At 40.0% G+C, this 16,982-nt stretch overlaps 1 protein-coding gene and 1 long non-coding RNA gene across 4 annotated transcripts in view; one reads left to right on the top strand and one right to left on the bottom strand.

Moving 5' to 3' along the window:
* Positions 1-305: 305 nt before the first annotated feature.
* Positions 306-6,404, bottom strand: cuedc2 (CUE domain containing 2). Of its 3 annotated transcripts, XR_002167018.1 has the most exons (10): positions 6,234-6,404; positions 5,522-5,608; positions 5,097-5,240; positions 4,148-4,209; positions 3,933-4,063; positions 3,580-3,747; positions 3,416-3,480; positions 2,286-2,346; positions 583-2,201; positions 306-516 (listed from the first exon to the last, which is right to left on the bottom strand). XR_002167018.1 is itself a non-coding variant. In XM_019859855.1 (9 exons), exons 2-9 carry the CDS (start codon positions 5,593-5,595, stop codon positions 2,055-2,057), a joined length of 852 nt encoding a protein of 283 aa, XP_019715414.1. In that variant the 5' UTR covers positions 5,596-5,608; positions 6,234-6,404; the 3' UTR covers positions 306-2,054. The 3 variants fall into 3 exon arrangements, 2 of the variants coding, with proteins under 2 accessions (XP_019715414.1, XP_019715415.1); XM_019859855.1 differs by having other exon boundaries at positions 306-2,201; XM_019859856.1 differs by lacking the exon at positions 6,234-6,404 and adding an exon at positions 6,000-6,102 and having other exon boundaries at positions 309-2,201.
* The window catches only part of LOC109509919 (uncharacterized), a 96,960-nt gene continuing 86,038 nt past the window's right edge, over positions 6,061-16,982 (top strand). Inside the window, exon 1 of the long non-coding RNA XR_002167019.1 lies at positions 6,061-6,119. This is a non-coding gene — a long non-coding RNA (uncharacterized LOC109509919). The remainder of the gene's footprint in view (positions 6,120-16,982) is intronic.

Genomic DNA, 16,982 nt, shown 5'->3' with positions numbered 1-16,982 from the left:
GGATGGATACAATTTGACAAAATTTGGAGTTGCGTCTTTTTCACAATTTTACACAATTTCTGTTGATGGTGTTATTTACTGAATTGAACTCAATTGGTTTTTTTGTGTTGTTTCTATCATTAAATAATGTTTGCAGATTAATGTATTGTGACATTGTTGAAGACGTCGTCCCAACAAAAAGCATTTCTCTTTGGACTTAATTTTTGGATCTCAAATACCAAGACGTGATTAGAAAAAAAAATTCTGAGATACTGTGTTTTTTTTTTTTTTTTGTCATTTTGGGCAGAAATGAAACAAGTGAAACATTATAGTCTACAAAATTAGTCTTTACTATAAATTGTGCGTTTTCATTTAAGCAAGGAGGCGTTACAAGTTCAACCAATAGCCACTGCACGCATTACAGTAAAACCGATCATCATGTCAGTCACAGACACCAACGCTGCTATTTAATTAGGAAATAAAGAGTATCCAGTAGAAATACAATTGACCAGTGTTGGAACATTGGCTAACAGCTCACTCCAAATGGTTTAAAAAAAAAAAAAAAACAATTAAAAATGTCATGATTGAAGATTACCAAGTTACATCCTGAAAGTTTTCACAACACACACTCAGCAATGTGAGAATTTCAGTGGTGCCTTGAGATACAAATGACAAGACTCCTTTAAGTCTGTTTGCTTAATGGTAAAGCGAACTCAATGCGAAACACCATAACCGGGCTAATGTAGTATCTCTGTAGCTGAGTTAGAATGGATATATTTGAACACAAACGGTGAGGCAACACGTAGACAAATATAATACTCAGTCATATAATTCTTTAAAAACGACTTGTGATGCACGACTGTCTGATTGCAAAGGATATATACGGTATGTCTTCGTATATATTTGAAAATCCTTATGTACGCGTTATCCTGTCCCAGGTGCACACACCCGGGGAAGCAACACATATGTCCATTCAACTGAAGAAAATAGTATGACAAAAACTGTTTTAAACAATTTTATAAAATGCAAGTTGTCTCATTTAAAAAAAAAATAATAATTGGATTTCAATATAGAAAGATGCACGGTTTTGGAATTTATTCAACAATTATCTCAAGGCACCGCTGTAAATAATTTCTTGGCGTCTTCAAATGTTACTTTTGATGCAGCTTATTGTCCAATTAAAAACATGTCTCCAAATTTTGTGGCTTTATATTTATTGGTAAGGTTTTCTTTTGAATAAAACCACAATTCCTACCGACGTGTTTTTCATCAGGCACCAACATTTGTTATTCCTCTTTCCTATTTCTCAATTGAAATGATACGGAGACGCGTTTAGCTTATACAGACTCGACTCTTTTATCCGAGTGTTGGCGCAGTAATAGAAAAGTTGTCATCTAATAATAAATATACCCGCAAGTCTAAAACACAGAGTGCCTCAGAAACACTCGTTCAAGATACTGTACAATAATATGTGTAATGATTTATCTGGAGGGAAACCACAGTGCAAGCGATCAGAAATCAGTCTCCTGATTTGCGGCACAGCCCAAAAAAAAAAAAAAAAAATCAGTGATCTCTTATGTACAGTATAAGCAGTTGAATGAAGAAAATATGTAAAGCACCACTAAAACTTCACAAATTGTTGTAGTAAATCCCCCACGAATGATCCATAAGTCTATATAGATGCCACAAAATGGCACCAAAGCACTACTTTTCTTTATACAGGGCTTTGGTGCAGGGGCAGATTCGCAAGTAGCAAATCACAAATAGGCATGGAACAACTGTTGCTTCCTTTCAACACTCAAAAAAAAAGTTAAGGACTGTTAAAAAAAAAAAACAACAACAACAAAAATAAACAGTGAAGGGTTTTACAAAATATGCAATAATAAAAAAAGAAAAAAAAAAACTCCAACCAAAACTCAAATGAAATGTAACAGGAAACCACTATATATGGTAACATTATTAAAAAAGCTCACGATATTTGCGGAAGGAGAAAAAAATCCAATTCAAACCAGAGCACTTGTATAAATAAAACACAAAATGAATCAACATATCAGTGCATAATCGCCGCCGCGCTGTCAATGAAATCGGTATTTGCGAGCCGGTTTGAGATTGACGTATGTCTTCTTCATGTCGTCCGCCTCGTTCTTCTTCACCACCTGATAGCGTTCCCCTTTGGTGCTCACCACCTGGTTGCCGTGGTAGCGAACCAGCTTTTTGGGAGCCTGCCCGGCCCCCGTTGAAAACACAAGGCGCGTGAAAATGAGACAAGCATTTGCCGACGGCTGATATGTGGATGTATTCGGTACCTCTTTGGGAGCGACGGGTCGATGCGTTTTCTTGTCCTCTTCGTTGTCGACCAGCATGTACCTGCAAAACGCCCCGCCCCTTTTTAACATTTTATCTTCGCATTGAGCTACATGACGAGATCTTCCAAGCAATAAGTGGCCACTAAAACGTGTAAAGTCAGTAGGCCAAGTGGAGTAAATTTACGTACCAAGCACTTATTAGGGGTGAGGCGTGTATAAAAGAGGAGGCCTTTATTTGTTTTCACAGTTAGGCGTTTACGTGAGAGCGGACTTTTATTTGTGTGAGTCAAATTGTTAACTCAACGGTAGACAATGCTGGGTGCTTATTAGGAACGAGGTGTTCAGAAGGGAGGGGGCCTTTATTGCTGCCATTAAAATAATCAACTGCACCGATTGTACCTGGTGTTTATTAGGCGGAAGGAAAGCGCTGTAAGGGAGCGAAGGCTTTTGTTTGTGTATTAAAAATAATCTAGTCAACTTCAGATAATACAAGGCATTTATTAGCAGTCAGCACTTTTACGGGGTAGGCTTTGTATTTTTGTACAAATAAAATGAACAGTTCATTTTTCTTAAACATTTATTTTATGCATGCAATACTTTGTTTTCTTGTTCTACTTTCAAACCTTCAATTTTGCTGCTGTAGATTTCTCCATTGTGGGACAAATAAAAGTTCTTATCTTATGATCAAGTGTCGAGAATACCTGACGTTTATTGGGGGTAAGGCGTTTAAAAGAGAGTAAGCCTTTAACTCAATCGTCGAGCATAACAGGTAATGAGGATAAGAGCAGAGGAGAGAAAAGAAATTATGCACCCCCCCCAAAAAAAAAAAACAAAACCTGAAGACTGTATATGGTATTTATTCAAATATACTGAAGTGAACGGAGGCCTTTATTTGTACAATTGCCTTTTTCGAATAATGTATTTCTTTTACTATTTTGCTTAACATTTTTTTATAGTGCTACCTCATTAATAGACTCAACTAGGCGTTTATTCGCAGCAGAAATCGTTTGGACCATTTGTCAGATATGAATAAAAACAGATCACAATTGTTCATTTAAGATATTACAGAATATGATTCAATTCAAATCATCAATTCAACTGCAGAAAGTACCTTTTACTTAGTCACTTACTTCTCAAGGATGCTTTCTTTCAGTTTCTGATCCGCCACAGAGGAGATATTCTTCCCTTGATTTACCTGATGCCAGAGAAATTAGTTGTTTTTTTCCCCCCTCATTACAAGTTTTAACATTAACATTGACGCGAGTGACAAATGAAGCAAAATGGAGATACTCACGTTGAGCGGGGTGGGGCTGAGTTGGACGTCGCCCTCGATGATGAGGCGCACGGCTTCCTCCATGTCCCCTTTGGCAATAGATAGAGCGCTGCGGGCCTCGGACAGACTGCACTTGGGAAACATCTCCAGCAAGTGCTGCTCTTGACTTTCCAATTCGGATACTGGAAGCTAAGAAAACTTGACATACTTAAATCTCTCTCCTTCCACATTTCTCAACCAATTCAACTTGAAGTCTGACAATCTATATTTCAACAATTCAATCCATTCCGGCTCAGCGTCAGTTCTTTTCGAATGTTATTGCCACAGAATTTTCCTATTATGAAGTTCGAGACATGTTCGAACAGCTGCATTACCTCGGCTGTGGCGCCCTCTGTCTGTGTTTGTAGGCACTGCATTTCCCTGCCAGTTGGGGCTTCACTTGACCGGTGAGAGGCGATTTTCAATGAGCCGTCTTCTGCTTTTGGCACGCTATTTTCTCCACTCACTAGAAAGGAACACATTCACATATGAGTATCAATGTCAGCGCCCCGCATAGCCACACTATAAAAAAAGGGAGCAGAAGAATTACCTGAGGTGCGAGCTGTAGCTAGCGTGGACGCCAGACTAAACATCATTTCGCACACTTTGACACTGCAACATAAAAACCACGACACAGTTACAACAGGAGATGGAATTTAGACCAGTGAAACTGCAATGTCTTCAGAACTAATCAATGTACCACCGCACAAGGAATCAATGTGAATTTATTGAAGCCGCCCACCGCTAGTTAAGAATGTATTGTCATGCAAGTTGTCAAGGAGAGCCCCCATTTGCCTGTCTACTTTCAGTCGTGTTATTGAACACATGGTAAGTAAATACACACGTAATAATACGCTTTATTAACCACCCCCAGGCTAACTAACAGCCAGCCACTAAACTGAGCTCACAACAGCCAACACTCTTAATTCACTGACTCCCATGTCACTCACCAGGCGTGGCCACGCCTTTTAAAGCCACACACACTCAATGTTATAGATATTAAAGTACGGAACATGAGAACAGCAACCTCAAGATGTCAATCATAATGTCAGGACCTGATGTGGGAATTTTGTTGTTTATTATTGCAAAAACAAATTTTATCTTCTGATAAAATGATGAATTGATGGGACAATCCGTAAAATATTTGATTCTATTGCATCTGCAGCCCTGATCGTGATTCGGTAATATTTTGACAAAACCACATAACTGACATATAATTAGGACACCGACCGACTCGGGCCCAACCGATTTGGAGTTTTTGAGGCCGATGTCGATTCAGATAATTGGCAGAACAAACTTATGGTAGCTGAAGTATCGGCCAATTAATTAAAACATGTTTCATGGATAAACATGTTTTGGGTCCCTTCACCCTTAAGGGTCAGATTAAAAAAAAGAAAAACAAAAAAACCTCATCAGCAAAATCTGCAGGAGCCTTATCACGATCCTGAAGCCCTCGATGACCAGAGTTTGACAGCCGTTGTCTCAAGTGTTGTTCTGACCTATCAATTTCTGCAAATCCTGGAATGTAGGCTTCCAGCATCTCGGCGAAGACCTCCACGTCAAAGTTCTCCTCCACACTTTGCTGGGAGCCGAGATCTTCCAGGACTCCAGTGATGTAGGACAGGAGGACATCGTCCAGTGTGCTGAGTGCATACAGAAGATTACTACTGAGGACAGATAACTGCACACGATTCAAATAAAGCATGGATAGGGAAGTCTGGTTCCACGGGAGCCAGATCCCGTCTTTTTTAGATCTCTCCCTACACACCTGATTCAAATGACCAGGATCCTTGATGAGCTGATTGTTTGAATCAGGTGTGTTGGAGTAGGGAAGGATCTTAAACAGTCAAGGGAGATGGCTCTCGAGGAACTGGAATTCCCTACCCCCTGAAATAAAGCAATTAAAAACGTCGTCAAAGCTTACCTGAGATCTGCATCGGGGATGTAAGTCTGTAAGAACTCGTGCAACGCACCGTGGATGATTTTGTGGAGGTCCATGGTGGTTTTCTAACTGAACAGAGGAGGAAATTCACAGAGAAATTTGCGTGGGAGTGGTTCGGCTGACCCCATACCAAGCGCACCCACCCTGTCATCAGACCAAATAGGGGACACTTACATGAACAAGTTACAAAACAATTTATTACGACACATTATTTATTTCACTTTTTAAAAATAAGTTTCGAATTTTGACGACAGCATGTAGCAGACTACTTTGCGTTCGGGGTATCTTGTCTCATTTTCAGTTCAACCAATACATGCGTTTATTTATCTAAACTAATAAGCATAACGCACGAAACTCGGTCTTCAAACGCCCGCATATGTTGAGATTTTATCATTCAGCAACATTTCTCAGATAGCAAAGCGTACGGTTAGCGACGCAGCGTTGCTAACTCAAGGCTAACCTCTTGTGTCATTTCACAGCACACTGACACCACGACGCAGAGATTTTCTCAACCTCTACTCACTCGGCAACGCCAACCTTCATCCCAACCTCAAACGTCACCTTCGACGGGAAATAACTGGTAAGTTTGCATTTGTTAAAGAGCTATCAGGGTGTCGTGAGTTAGCTAATTTGCTAACGGGCTAGCCAAAGCGAGCATCCTCGGCTTGTTGAACAAAACGACGAGTTCACGTACTGTGACAGAAAGTGTGAGGACATGAAGAGCTCTCACGTTGCCTCAAATGTATTCCTGAGAAGAGGGTCAGTGGAGAAAGGTTGAGTCAAAGTGACTTGTCAGTGTGTTAACTGTGGACGCTTATTAGCAATTCACAACATTGTGACGTCATTTCCTCACATTGTAAACAGCGCTGTTCAAACCAATGCAGTGCACAATAGGAGTGTGTGCGTGTGTGTGTGTGTGTGTGTGTGTGTGTTTTCACGTGTTTCTGGAGTGTTGATAAAACAAGAAAAAGAAGAGCCCTTCCAAATATTGTCATGTTTTGAAGAAAATATTTTCTAGCACAATTTTAAATAATTCCCATGTGTTTTTAACATACTGTATGAGTCAAAAGCACCACAGGGTTTCCGTTTTTCCCTCCCCCAAATTGAGATTTTCTTTTGACTCTCGTGTAGATTCTATTCAAGTAGTCCCCAAGGAAGCTTATTTTTTTGCTGGGAAGAAATCAGAGGACTAAAAATTCTAAAATGAATGTCTACAGTTCTACTTATGCCCACTTAAACACCCTGAAAACATTTGAACGATCATCCCAACATTTAATATTTTATGGACATCAAGCCTTTTCTTCCCCGTAAGCGGTCTCTAAAGAGAAAAAGCTTCAAGTCTTCACCAACATAACGTATAAATTTCAATGATAATTGAGCACAGTTTTCTGACATTGTTGATTTGAAGTGTTTTTGACTGTCCAGACATCATCTTACTTGTGGCAAACTAAGAGTTTGTGTAAATATTAGGATGAAAAGCATTCCAAGGCCTTTGTAATTGCTGCAGTAATTGGGTGTGCCTTCTTCACCGACGTATTCTTACGCATAGCGCCGTTTCACAACCTCAGAGTGTTGTATGGCGTGACCGTCATCAACCAAGCACCCCATATGGACAGAGAGTAATGTCATTTACAAGTTCCCCATACATACTTGATGACCGGTGTTATCGGAGGCAACATCGGTGATGTCACCCGCTCCTGCTCTCAGTTACCCTCACCTGCGTTGTCATTCATGTGGACATGTATCTATTAATTATTAATTCTGTTGTCTTCTTGCTCTCCTTGTGCTTGATGTGACATTTCAAGGAGAAATATATAGTACACGCTTCTCATCACAATGCAGCTTCTAAACTTGGCCGAACTCTCAATGAACCTTTGGATCGTATATATTTTTTTCAGCTTCAGCAAGTTGGAACAGTTAAATAGGCACAAATAGACTAATTCCTGATTTAAAAGGCTGTTGTGTGTTACTGAGCGTCACTGAAAGAGGCTGCTTGCCACAATGTTGAGGCAGAATTCTGTGTGCCTCACCTCACGCTTTATCTGTGGTTTTATGTGATCCGGAAAAAACAACTATGCAATGCACAAATCTTGAATGCGTGAGGATGACAATGGAAAATCGGAATGCGCCTTACAAGTGTCGTAAAAAGTCGAGAAAATATGGCACAGCGTTGACGTTACCAGCAACAGGACATCCCCTCTCAATGTTTTTGTTTTTGGGGAGTTCCACTGGTCGCAGCTCATATTAAATGATGGAAAAAGCTGAAAATCAAACCTGGCATTTGAACCGGGGTGTTTAGACTTTTTACAACCACCGTACCTCTGTTCAGTTACATCATCACGATTTTGTTATTTACTTAAAATCTGTACTTTTGTAAAACTTTTGTTCAGCAATATCATCTGTTCTAGTACTTCATTGTTGTTCTTGACTCTCAAACTGAATAGACACAACATGCTTGTTTTTTTTTTTAACTCTCAATAAGGCGAGATGATATTCAGCATCCATTTTTGTGTTTTATCACCTAACTAAAAACCAAGCACGGTAAAGACAATCATATGTCAATAACAGTGCGGGAGTTCCACAGCGTTGAGTTGCAATCAGTTTCCCGTGAGTGAAAAAAAAAAAAAAGATCCATATTATTGGCAGAAATTGAGGGCGCAATGGAAAACTACAGACATAAGGTGGCAGCATGGAGTTATTAATACCAACTGCCGCGCATTCACGTGGGGCTCTCAGTTACCCTCACCTGCGTTGTCATTCATGTGGACATGTATCTATTAATTATTAATTCTGTTGTCTTCTTGCTCTCCTTGTGCTTGATGTGACATTTCAAGGAGAAATATATAGTACACGCTTCTCATCACAATGCAGCTTCTAAACTTGGCCGAACTCTCAATGAACCTTTGGATCGTATATATTTTTTTCAGCTTCAGCAAGTTGGAACAGTTAAATAGGCACAAATAGACTAATTCCTGATTTAAAAGGCTGTTGTGTGTTACTGAGCGTCACTGAAAGAGGCTGCTTGCCACAATGTTGAGGCAGAATTCTGTGTGCCTCACCTCACGCTTTATCTGTGGTTTTATGTGATCCGGAAAAAACAACTATGCAATGCACAAATCTTGAATGCGTGAGGATGACAATGGAAAATCGGAATGCGCCTTACAAGTGTCGTAAAAAGTCGAGAAAATATGGCACAGCGTTGACGTTACCAGCAACAGGACATCCCCTCTCAATGTTTTTGTTTTTGGGGAGTTCCACTGGTCGCAGCTCATATTAAATGATGGAAAAAGCTGAAAATCAAACCTGGCATTTGAACCGGGGTGTTTAGACTTTTTACAACCACCGTACCTCTGTTCAGTTACATCATCACGATTTTGTTATTTACTTAAAATCTGTACTTTTGTAAAACTTTTGTTCAGCAATATCATCTGTTCTAGTACTTCATTGTTGTTCTTGACTCTCAAACTGAATAGACACAACATGCTTGTTTTTTTTTTTAACTCTCAATAAGGCGAGATGATATTCAGCATCCATTTTTGTGTTTTATCACCTAACTAAAAACCAAGCACGGTAAAGACAATCATATGTCAATAACAGTGCGGGAGTTCCACAGCGTTGAGTTGCAATCAGTTTCCCGTGAGTGAAAAAAAAAAAAAAGATCCATATTATTGGCAGAAATTGAGGGCGCAATGGAAAACTACAGACATAAGGTGGCAGCATGGAGTTATTAATACCAACTGCCGCGCATTCACGTGGGGTTTTTTTTTTTTTTTGAAACCTCCTTAGAGCGACATCAATGTTGTCGATATACAGTATTTTGTATCATATCCCAAACAAATTTAGGTCGACGCTATATATAGAAGGCAATTATGATGGCTACTTTTCGACCGGGCGCTTATTGACGTTGAATTTTCCCACTCCCCAAAATGGTTGCCCATTCACTACTCGTCTGTATATTGATTGTATGATATAATGTTATCGTTTTGTTTTGTTTTTTAATCTTCTGTTGATTCTGTGAGAACTCTTGGGCCTAATACTTGAGTGTCTTAGCATTATTTACAGCAAGTGCGTGCAGGCAATAAAGCTTAAGATAGGTCCTACGGAATTTATTTGTAATCTGGTTATGTAATTGGACGAGGTTGAGGCATAGTGAGAGAAGGAAAGAGGCGTCGCGTCTATGTGAAGTCACTGAGTGCTTTAATTGCTTCGCTTGCGCACACACTAACAAACATAAAACATCTCAAACATAAAAATCAAATAGCTGTCTTATGTATGATCACTTGGGTAGATTTATATAATAGGCTAGGACTATTGTACATGAATAAATTGTTGTTTAAAAAGTTTTTACTTTCCTGCTACATTTTGAACCCTGTCAAATGATGTTGTTTTTTTCTTCCTCCATTTTCTTTTTCATATCTTATTTACGTGACTGTATTTTAGGATTTATTTATTTTTACCCCCACTTAGACGTTCAAATGAAGCAAGCAATCATTCATGTGCGAGTTACAAGGCTAAGTCAAACCCTCGTCCTAAGTGCCACTGATTTATTGTGTTACTGCAACACACACACACACACACACACACACACACACACACACACACACACACATTGAAGAAAACATTTCAAATAAATCTGGGCATGATGCGTCACTTCCAAACCCCAAGTCATACCTTAACATGTGCTCATGGTGCGTTTGCACTGTTGTGCGCCTTTTCTGCCCCGCAGCAAAACCAAGCATGTCATTCAACAATGTGGAGCCGGATTCACCGTCTGTGGATATTGTACACGCAGCACACCACCTCCATTTATATTCAGACAATGACGACTGGGGGTGGGAGTGGGGGGGTCGACCGTGTGGATGTCTGAGTGAAAGGGAGGAGGCAAAAAAAAAAGAGATAAATTACAATTCTCATCAACAAAACATTGAATGAGCCAAATTAATTACCCTTTACCCAACTTTTAGACAATAACACTTCCGATCCGTCTGCCGGAGCTGTATTATTCTATTAACGTACAATTTGCAGTTCAGCTACAGTGACTTCATATTTGGATTTTATTGTATTTTCCAAGGCAACGTGTAGCATTGCATCTGTAATATAATGGCTCGGAATCATTCGATAGTTTCTGCCGAAACGCCCACGCGCCAGAGATCCTATCAGCACATTATTTGCGGGCCGAGTTTGTTTCAAAAGCAAATTTCACTTAGTGTAGCTGTCTGGGAGCGTCATAAAGGGGCATTTACAGTGTGAATTCAAGCACAGAACGGTTTAATTAATCGGAACTTTCACAATGCGAGGTTTCCTTCTTAATCACAGCTCCGTCTTTCATCAGAATCTTCTTCTCGGATTCATTTTCAAAAGCCATTTTAAATACTTATTGTGCAGCGGCGACAAACTGTTAATGAGGCGCATGGGGTCAAAGTTGGCATTAGTTTTTTTTTTTTTTTACTTTGAAGAAGTTGATGGGTTTAGACTTGAGAGGACGAGAGATTAGCTGGCATGTTGTGTCCCAGCGCGAGCTTGACCTGATCCAGATCCGGGCCACCTATGTGGGCCGAGCCTGTCTTCCCGTCAGCCTCCTGTCTCTTTTTTTCAGGAAGTGGTCTCCCCAGTGGGCTCGTTGCCACTTAACACCTCCCCCTCATTTAAAATCCCCAACCCGAGGTGCACATTTGTTTTAAATTGAATATATAGGTTTAAAAAAACAAAACAGAATGGTGTCATGTGAAGATTGATCTTATTCGTGAGAATGCACAAACCGAGTAATTCGAAAAAAGCAGTTTGACCCTTAAAGGCCACTGTACTTGGCCTGTGTTCAAAACATATGCGTAAACATGTGACGTTATTCTCACAACACTGCATTTTTAAATGCATTCTTGTAACGTCCTGACTTTATTCTCATTTCCATACTCTCGGATTTATTTCTCACACTGTTAGGACTTCATTTTGGAACATTATAAAAAGTCAGGACCTTCTTGTAGCTGCTCAGACTTTGTTCGGAATTTTATCCTTTTACTCGGGCAACATTATGACTTTTTTTTTAATACGACTACAAGGTTATACAGTATTGTAATATTGAAAGGTGTTTCTATAACACTCTGTACAATGTTTTGAATTTTTTCAATTTTATTGTAACATTTCGAAAGCCGCGCCTTCATTCTCATAGCCGAGTGACTTTTCTTTAAACGTTGCGATTTAACTGTTTTAAGGTTCCGACCGATTGTTTTTAACACTGCAACTTTTTATTACTACCGCAACACGATGGCATATATTATGAAATACATCAATTGAAATTTTTTTTAAAACTTATTTTATTAAAAACACTTAAATATATATGTATGTATTTTTTTATGTAATTTTATGACTTTTACCTCATGGAATATTTTTATTCCGTGTGGCCTAACACACTTTGCAAAAGATGACAGAAAGCTATAATTCAATGAATTATGTTTATTGCAATTACTAGAGCTACACTAAGAGGTTGTTTTAGCATAATAGTAACATTTTATTTTTGTAACCTTATCAAAGCATATTTTTATTCATTTTTAAAAATGTACTATGTAACGACTGTAATGTTACAATTTTATTCCCACATTTTTTTTCCCCATGAATATTACATACGTATTGTTGATGCATTCTGACTTTTTTTCCACTTCTAATATTAAACCTTTTTACCATACAATATTCAGACTCTATTTTCGTAATATGATGAATCGTGCCCATTTTAATATTTCTATTCGGCGTTTGCCCTACTACCTTTATAGAAGATAGTCGACTACTATCATCACAAGTGGAAGACTAAGAAGGGTCTTGAGACGCCTCCGTGCGCCAACTCTGTGTACAACTCTGTTCGCGTCTGTCAGCAAACGGGTTGGCCCACTTTGTCTCGGTCCGTGTGTCCCCGCTGAGTCGATAGGTTAACCTGTCCACGGCATCCATCTTTGCGCGCGCGCGCACACACGTTCCCATTGATCTGAGGGAAATAAAGAGCACACGTGTTATTATATACAGCCAAGAAAAAAAACAAACAAAAAAAACAAACAAGCAGCCCTTTCATTTTGATGGAGTGAACAGAACAAATGTATGAAATATGGCCCCTCCGACATCTTCTGTCTTCCTGTCAATAGTGCAGCCTTTGCGCACAACCCGGATCAATAGAGACTTATCTTTTCACCATAACGCATAACAGTGTTGTTGTTGGGTTTTTTTTTTTTTTGGATTGAATTGAAATTCTCATTCATGTAAAGTCTATAATTCAGATATGCCGCCAACCCACCCCCCTACACACACACACACACACACACACACACACACACACACACACACACACACAAACAAAATGCGAGGCCCGCCAGTCTGAAATGTGGCAGTTACAAATTTACATGTTGATTTTTCTGGACGTTTATCTTCAGCTTTTGGGGGTCTCTCATGTGTGAGACTGCTCAGCGGAGAGAAGACACCCCTCTGTAAAAACATCTGTTGTGCAAAAAGGGGCTGTCAGACATTCGCGGCCTCCGTCTCAGACATTGTCATTTGTTTTTGATCATTTCTGCGCGTGGGAGACTCATTTTCCATCCCGTTTTTATACAGACGGGGAAATGTTATGCGCTTGTACATCACGGAGCGCTGTGATTTCATCAAAAGTTAACTTGCACGGCAAACAATAAATTGAAAATTTGGTGTGGAGCTCTTTCCCCCAGTACGGGTTTGGACAAGCTGCCTGAAGATGATAACAAAAAAAAAAAAAAACGTGAATTATTCATGAAGGATGCAGTTGTTATCTGATAGGGAAAGCGACTGGAAAATTTAAATTTACAAAGTGTGCTTTTGTATCTGAAAACAATCAATGTGGTGGAGTGATTTTGTGCACTCTTAACACCTATCAGCGGAATGCTAAAAATGCGAATTTGATATTTGTAAAAGAGTTGTTTTTGTCTCCAAACCGACTCGGCGTTTGGCACTTCCACAGGAAGTGTTTTCACAGCAATTCTTTTGTAAACGCCACAGGGCACATCACCTCTGTGTTCTCCCCGTTCGACGCCATTTATCTTAGTCAAGGGCCCGCTCGCAGTCATTTCGGCGCGCTCTCGCCAAAACACACACACACACACACACACACACACACACACACACACACACACACACACACGGAAGCATGCACTCAACCGTCCTCAGCATCGCGGTGGCAAACCCCAAAGTCGAACTCACTCCATCTGGTCCATCACGCTGGGTGAGTTCCAAGTCGCTTCAACGTCGGCCGCCGTCAAAAAGAACGTCAAGGATTCTTTTCCAGGCTCAAAACCTTATGCTGAACTGAACAAGTGATGGTTTTAGTCAGGTTTTTAAAAATTCTTTCATGACATCGAAGTGCAAGGAGAAGTAAAAGGTATATCGGGAGGCGCAATCGTCGCTTCCTACCGCACCGAAGCATTACAACTCTCCACTTTTAACCAAACAGACTTACTCAAATGTATCTATCATCACTATTTTCAATCATTAGTCTTTAAAAGAAAAAAAAATCCAAACTTTCAATCGTGTGACAATTTAAAGTCACATGGCTGACAAAGATATTTGAAGCTTTCAAGACGGTTGGTATATTTTGTTCTTAAGCTGTGTTCAATATTTTAAATTGATTAATCATTTGTAAAAAAAAATAATACAAGACGTGGGGACAGGCCAATAGTATCGATTTGTGATCAAATATTTATTGACCACATTTTGGCAGGCGGTGCAAGATTTTCTGCCCGACAACCAAAATAAAAAAAAAACAAAACACACTTGTGGAGGTAGTAAATGGTGTGTAAAACTCATCGTTCACTAGGTCAGGAGCCTAATTTCATTTTCAAGGCAGTGGGCCCACTAAAATCACATCATAATTAATATGAATAACAATAAATGCTACCCCTGGTTTTCATAAAATATACGGAAAATCTTTATATTGAATGAACTATCATTTGACAAACCACCTCTGATTTTTTTTTTTACATCCTGTGCTGCATCGCAACTGATAACAGCGACCCCTAAATTGATGCTAAAAGTATTTGCGTTTTTTTTAACTCCCCACTTTTTATGACATCTTAATAATTTAATCATTTTTAGTTGAAATGCTTCCAACTTTTCGAGAGATAATTGTGTATATTGGAAGCAGCAACAAATATTTCCACATTCCCAAAAGTGTCAAATCTATTTCAATGACTTAGCGTAGCAAGACAACATTAGAGGTGTGATGATACAGTATGGTTTATTTTTTTTTTTTTTTTTTTTTTTTTTTTTTTTTTATCTGCCCCAACAGGTGAGTGTTTTCACAGTATAGCGACACCCCATAAACTAGCTGATAACCCATCCCTGCGACTTCTTATCTGTCTCTCAGACAATCCCCTGCTCCCTGAGCACGTTGTCGTTTCCCCTCAGGCCCATTATCAGATTCCCAACGCAGGCTCCCGGCAGCTGCGGTTATTGTGGAAGACTACGTTTATAGCCCCATGATGTCTGTGACAACACTTGGCTTTTATGAGCGAGTACATGTTGTTTTGTGGTCATTGAGAGGTGCTGTTTCACTTGTGTGCTGTGTTACTGAAGAGGGTGGGGGTGGGGGGGGGGCGTGATTGTCTTTTTGCTGGTGGGGCTTTTTACCTTTTATACCAGTGAACAACTTGAGTTTTTCAAGATAGGAGTTGATAGTGGCGGGATATTTTGCTTTGACTTGGGAGCTAAAACTTGACGTGCGATCGCTGTAGGGTGGCGGTAAGTTCATTCACTTTACAGGTAGAATTGTTAAAAAAAAAAAAAAATCATTCAACCTGTTTTTATAACACTCCCAGTTGAAGTTCAGTGTCAAACTAAACATCAAACGCAGTGAATTACGCAAAGCGATTACAATCACACGGTCAACACTAGCTTAATGCTAACTCATATTGGGCCAAAGACAGGCTAACAAATAGCATATTTGTGTTTACCCAACTTAGCAATGGGTGTTTGAACACAAACGGTGAGGCAACACGTGTAAACAGATTGTTGTAACGGTAAACAAGTACGAAAGAAAAAAAAACGATTGTGAAACAGTCAACTCTTCTGCCTGCAATTCATCTCATTATTGTTGTAAGTGCTGTAAAGCCCCCCCCCCCGCTCCCCAAATAGTTTTTATCTATTTTTTAATAAAGCGTATGATTATCAGAATTTTACTACTGCCAAATATCAGATTCTGCCACTGCCTCAAAAATAAATCCATATCCAGATATGTACACCAGGAAGACAGTTTGTTTTCTATTATGTCATTAGTCTGTGTTTTCATAAAATGCGGCAAACCAGATTGCTATTTTTATCATTAAAAACAAACCAAAAAAAAATCAGCTTTTTAGTGTAACATTTTCAATTGTCCCCTCCCATACGTGTTAGTCATGTTACCTCAAGAGACCAAAGCAGAAAGTCGACCGAAAAGTGACGGCAATATCGTCCATGCTTTTTCAATCATGTTTTAACGCAGATCGCCCGTTCTCGCCGTCTGCGGGAAAACGCGTTATCTCCCCCGACCATTCATGTACACATTTATTGGATTCCAAGTGTCTGGGATCAATCTTTTGGCCACCAGAGGAGCATAACTAATGGTAACATTAGAGTGGCTTTGTGCGAGCGACCGGCCGGATGCGGGTTAACCAAGCAGGAAATAATCTCTGATTTTATATCCTGCATGAGTGGGCATAGGATATGCCGAGGATAAATTAATCCCCCCCTTTTGGAATGTTTCGAGGCAGGTTATCTTTTGAATGAAAGACTTTAAAGCGGGCAAGGCGCTTTGTTTGGGCCCATTTGCTTCCTTTTTGCACACACGTTGCACATGCACAATTTCCTCGCAGATAATGCCGTCATCTGGATGCTCAGCCAGGGTCAGACTAACTTTTCGGAGTCTGACCGCAGGTCTAGACAACCTCCCCATGGAAAGACACCCCCCACCTCCCTTTCTCTCTCCCTCTTTCCCTCCCCTCACCACTTGCCTCCCTTCTAAAGACCCCACTTCTATTTTCCTTGTTGTGCCCAAACAAGGATTTTATAAAACGGGTGACATCGCCACACAAGCTGTCTGGCGAATCCCCCTTAATTAAAGTGACGTTTAAAGCCTTCCTCAGACACTAATAAACCCCTTCTCAATTAAGATCCTCCTAATTACTGTGTGCAAAGGAAAGAGGGACACACACAGACAGACAGTGTGCGAGTAAGCCTGCTGGCATTTGGCCCCATAAGCTGAGTGCCACACAAAAGAAAATAATGTCCCCTGGGTTACTCATCCTTCCAGAGAGGTTTCTCTTTTTTTTTTACACCCCCCCACCCCACGACCTTGCCCCCCCCCACCCCCCTTCTCCTGTTTTCTTCTTTATGAATGAAAGTATATGCCACACAGGGCTGAGAGTGTCCATTCATAGAGCGGCTGGGATGTGGGGATAAGGGG

Source organism: Hippocampus comes, unplaced genomic scaffold, assembly GCF_001891065.2.
Source record: "Hippocampus comes isolate QL1 unplaced genomic scaffold, H_comes_QL1_v1.1 scaffold64, whole genome shotgun sequence".
Classification (NCBI taxonomy): Eukaryota; Metazoa; Chordata; class Actinopteri; order Syngnathiformes; family Syngnathidae; genus Hippocampus; species Hippocampus comes.
This window is presented reverse-complemented; position numbering and strand designations above follow the sequence as displayed.

Coding starts and splice junctions, on each gene's coding strand:
- cuedc2 (XM_019859855.1), bottom strand. CDS start 5,595: ATGGACCTCCACAAAATCATCCACGGTGCGTTGCACGAGTTCTTACAG. Junction 3,748..3,932: donor CAGAGGGCGCCACAGCCGAG/GTAATGCAGCTG, acceptor AAGTTTTCTTAG/CTTCCAGTATCCGAATTGGA. Junction 3,481..3,579: donor TCAGCCCCACCCCGCTCAAC/GTGAGTATCTCC, acceptor CTCTGGCATCAG/GTAAATCAAGGGAAGAATAT.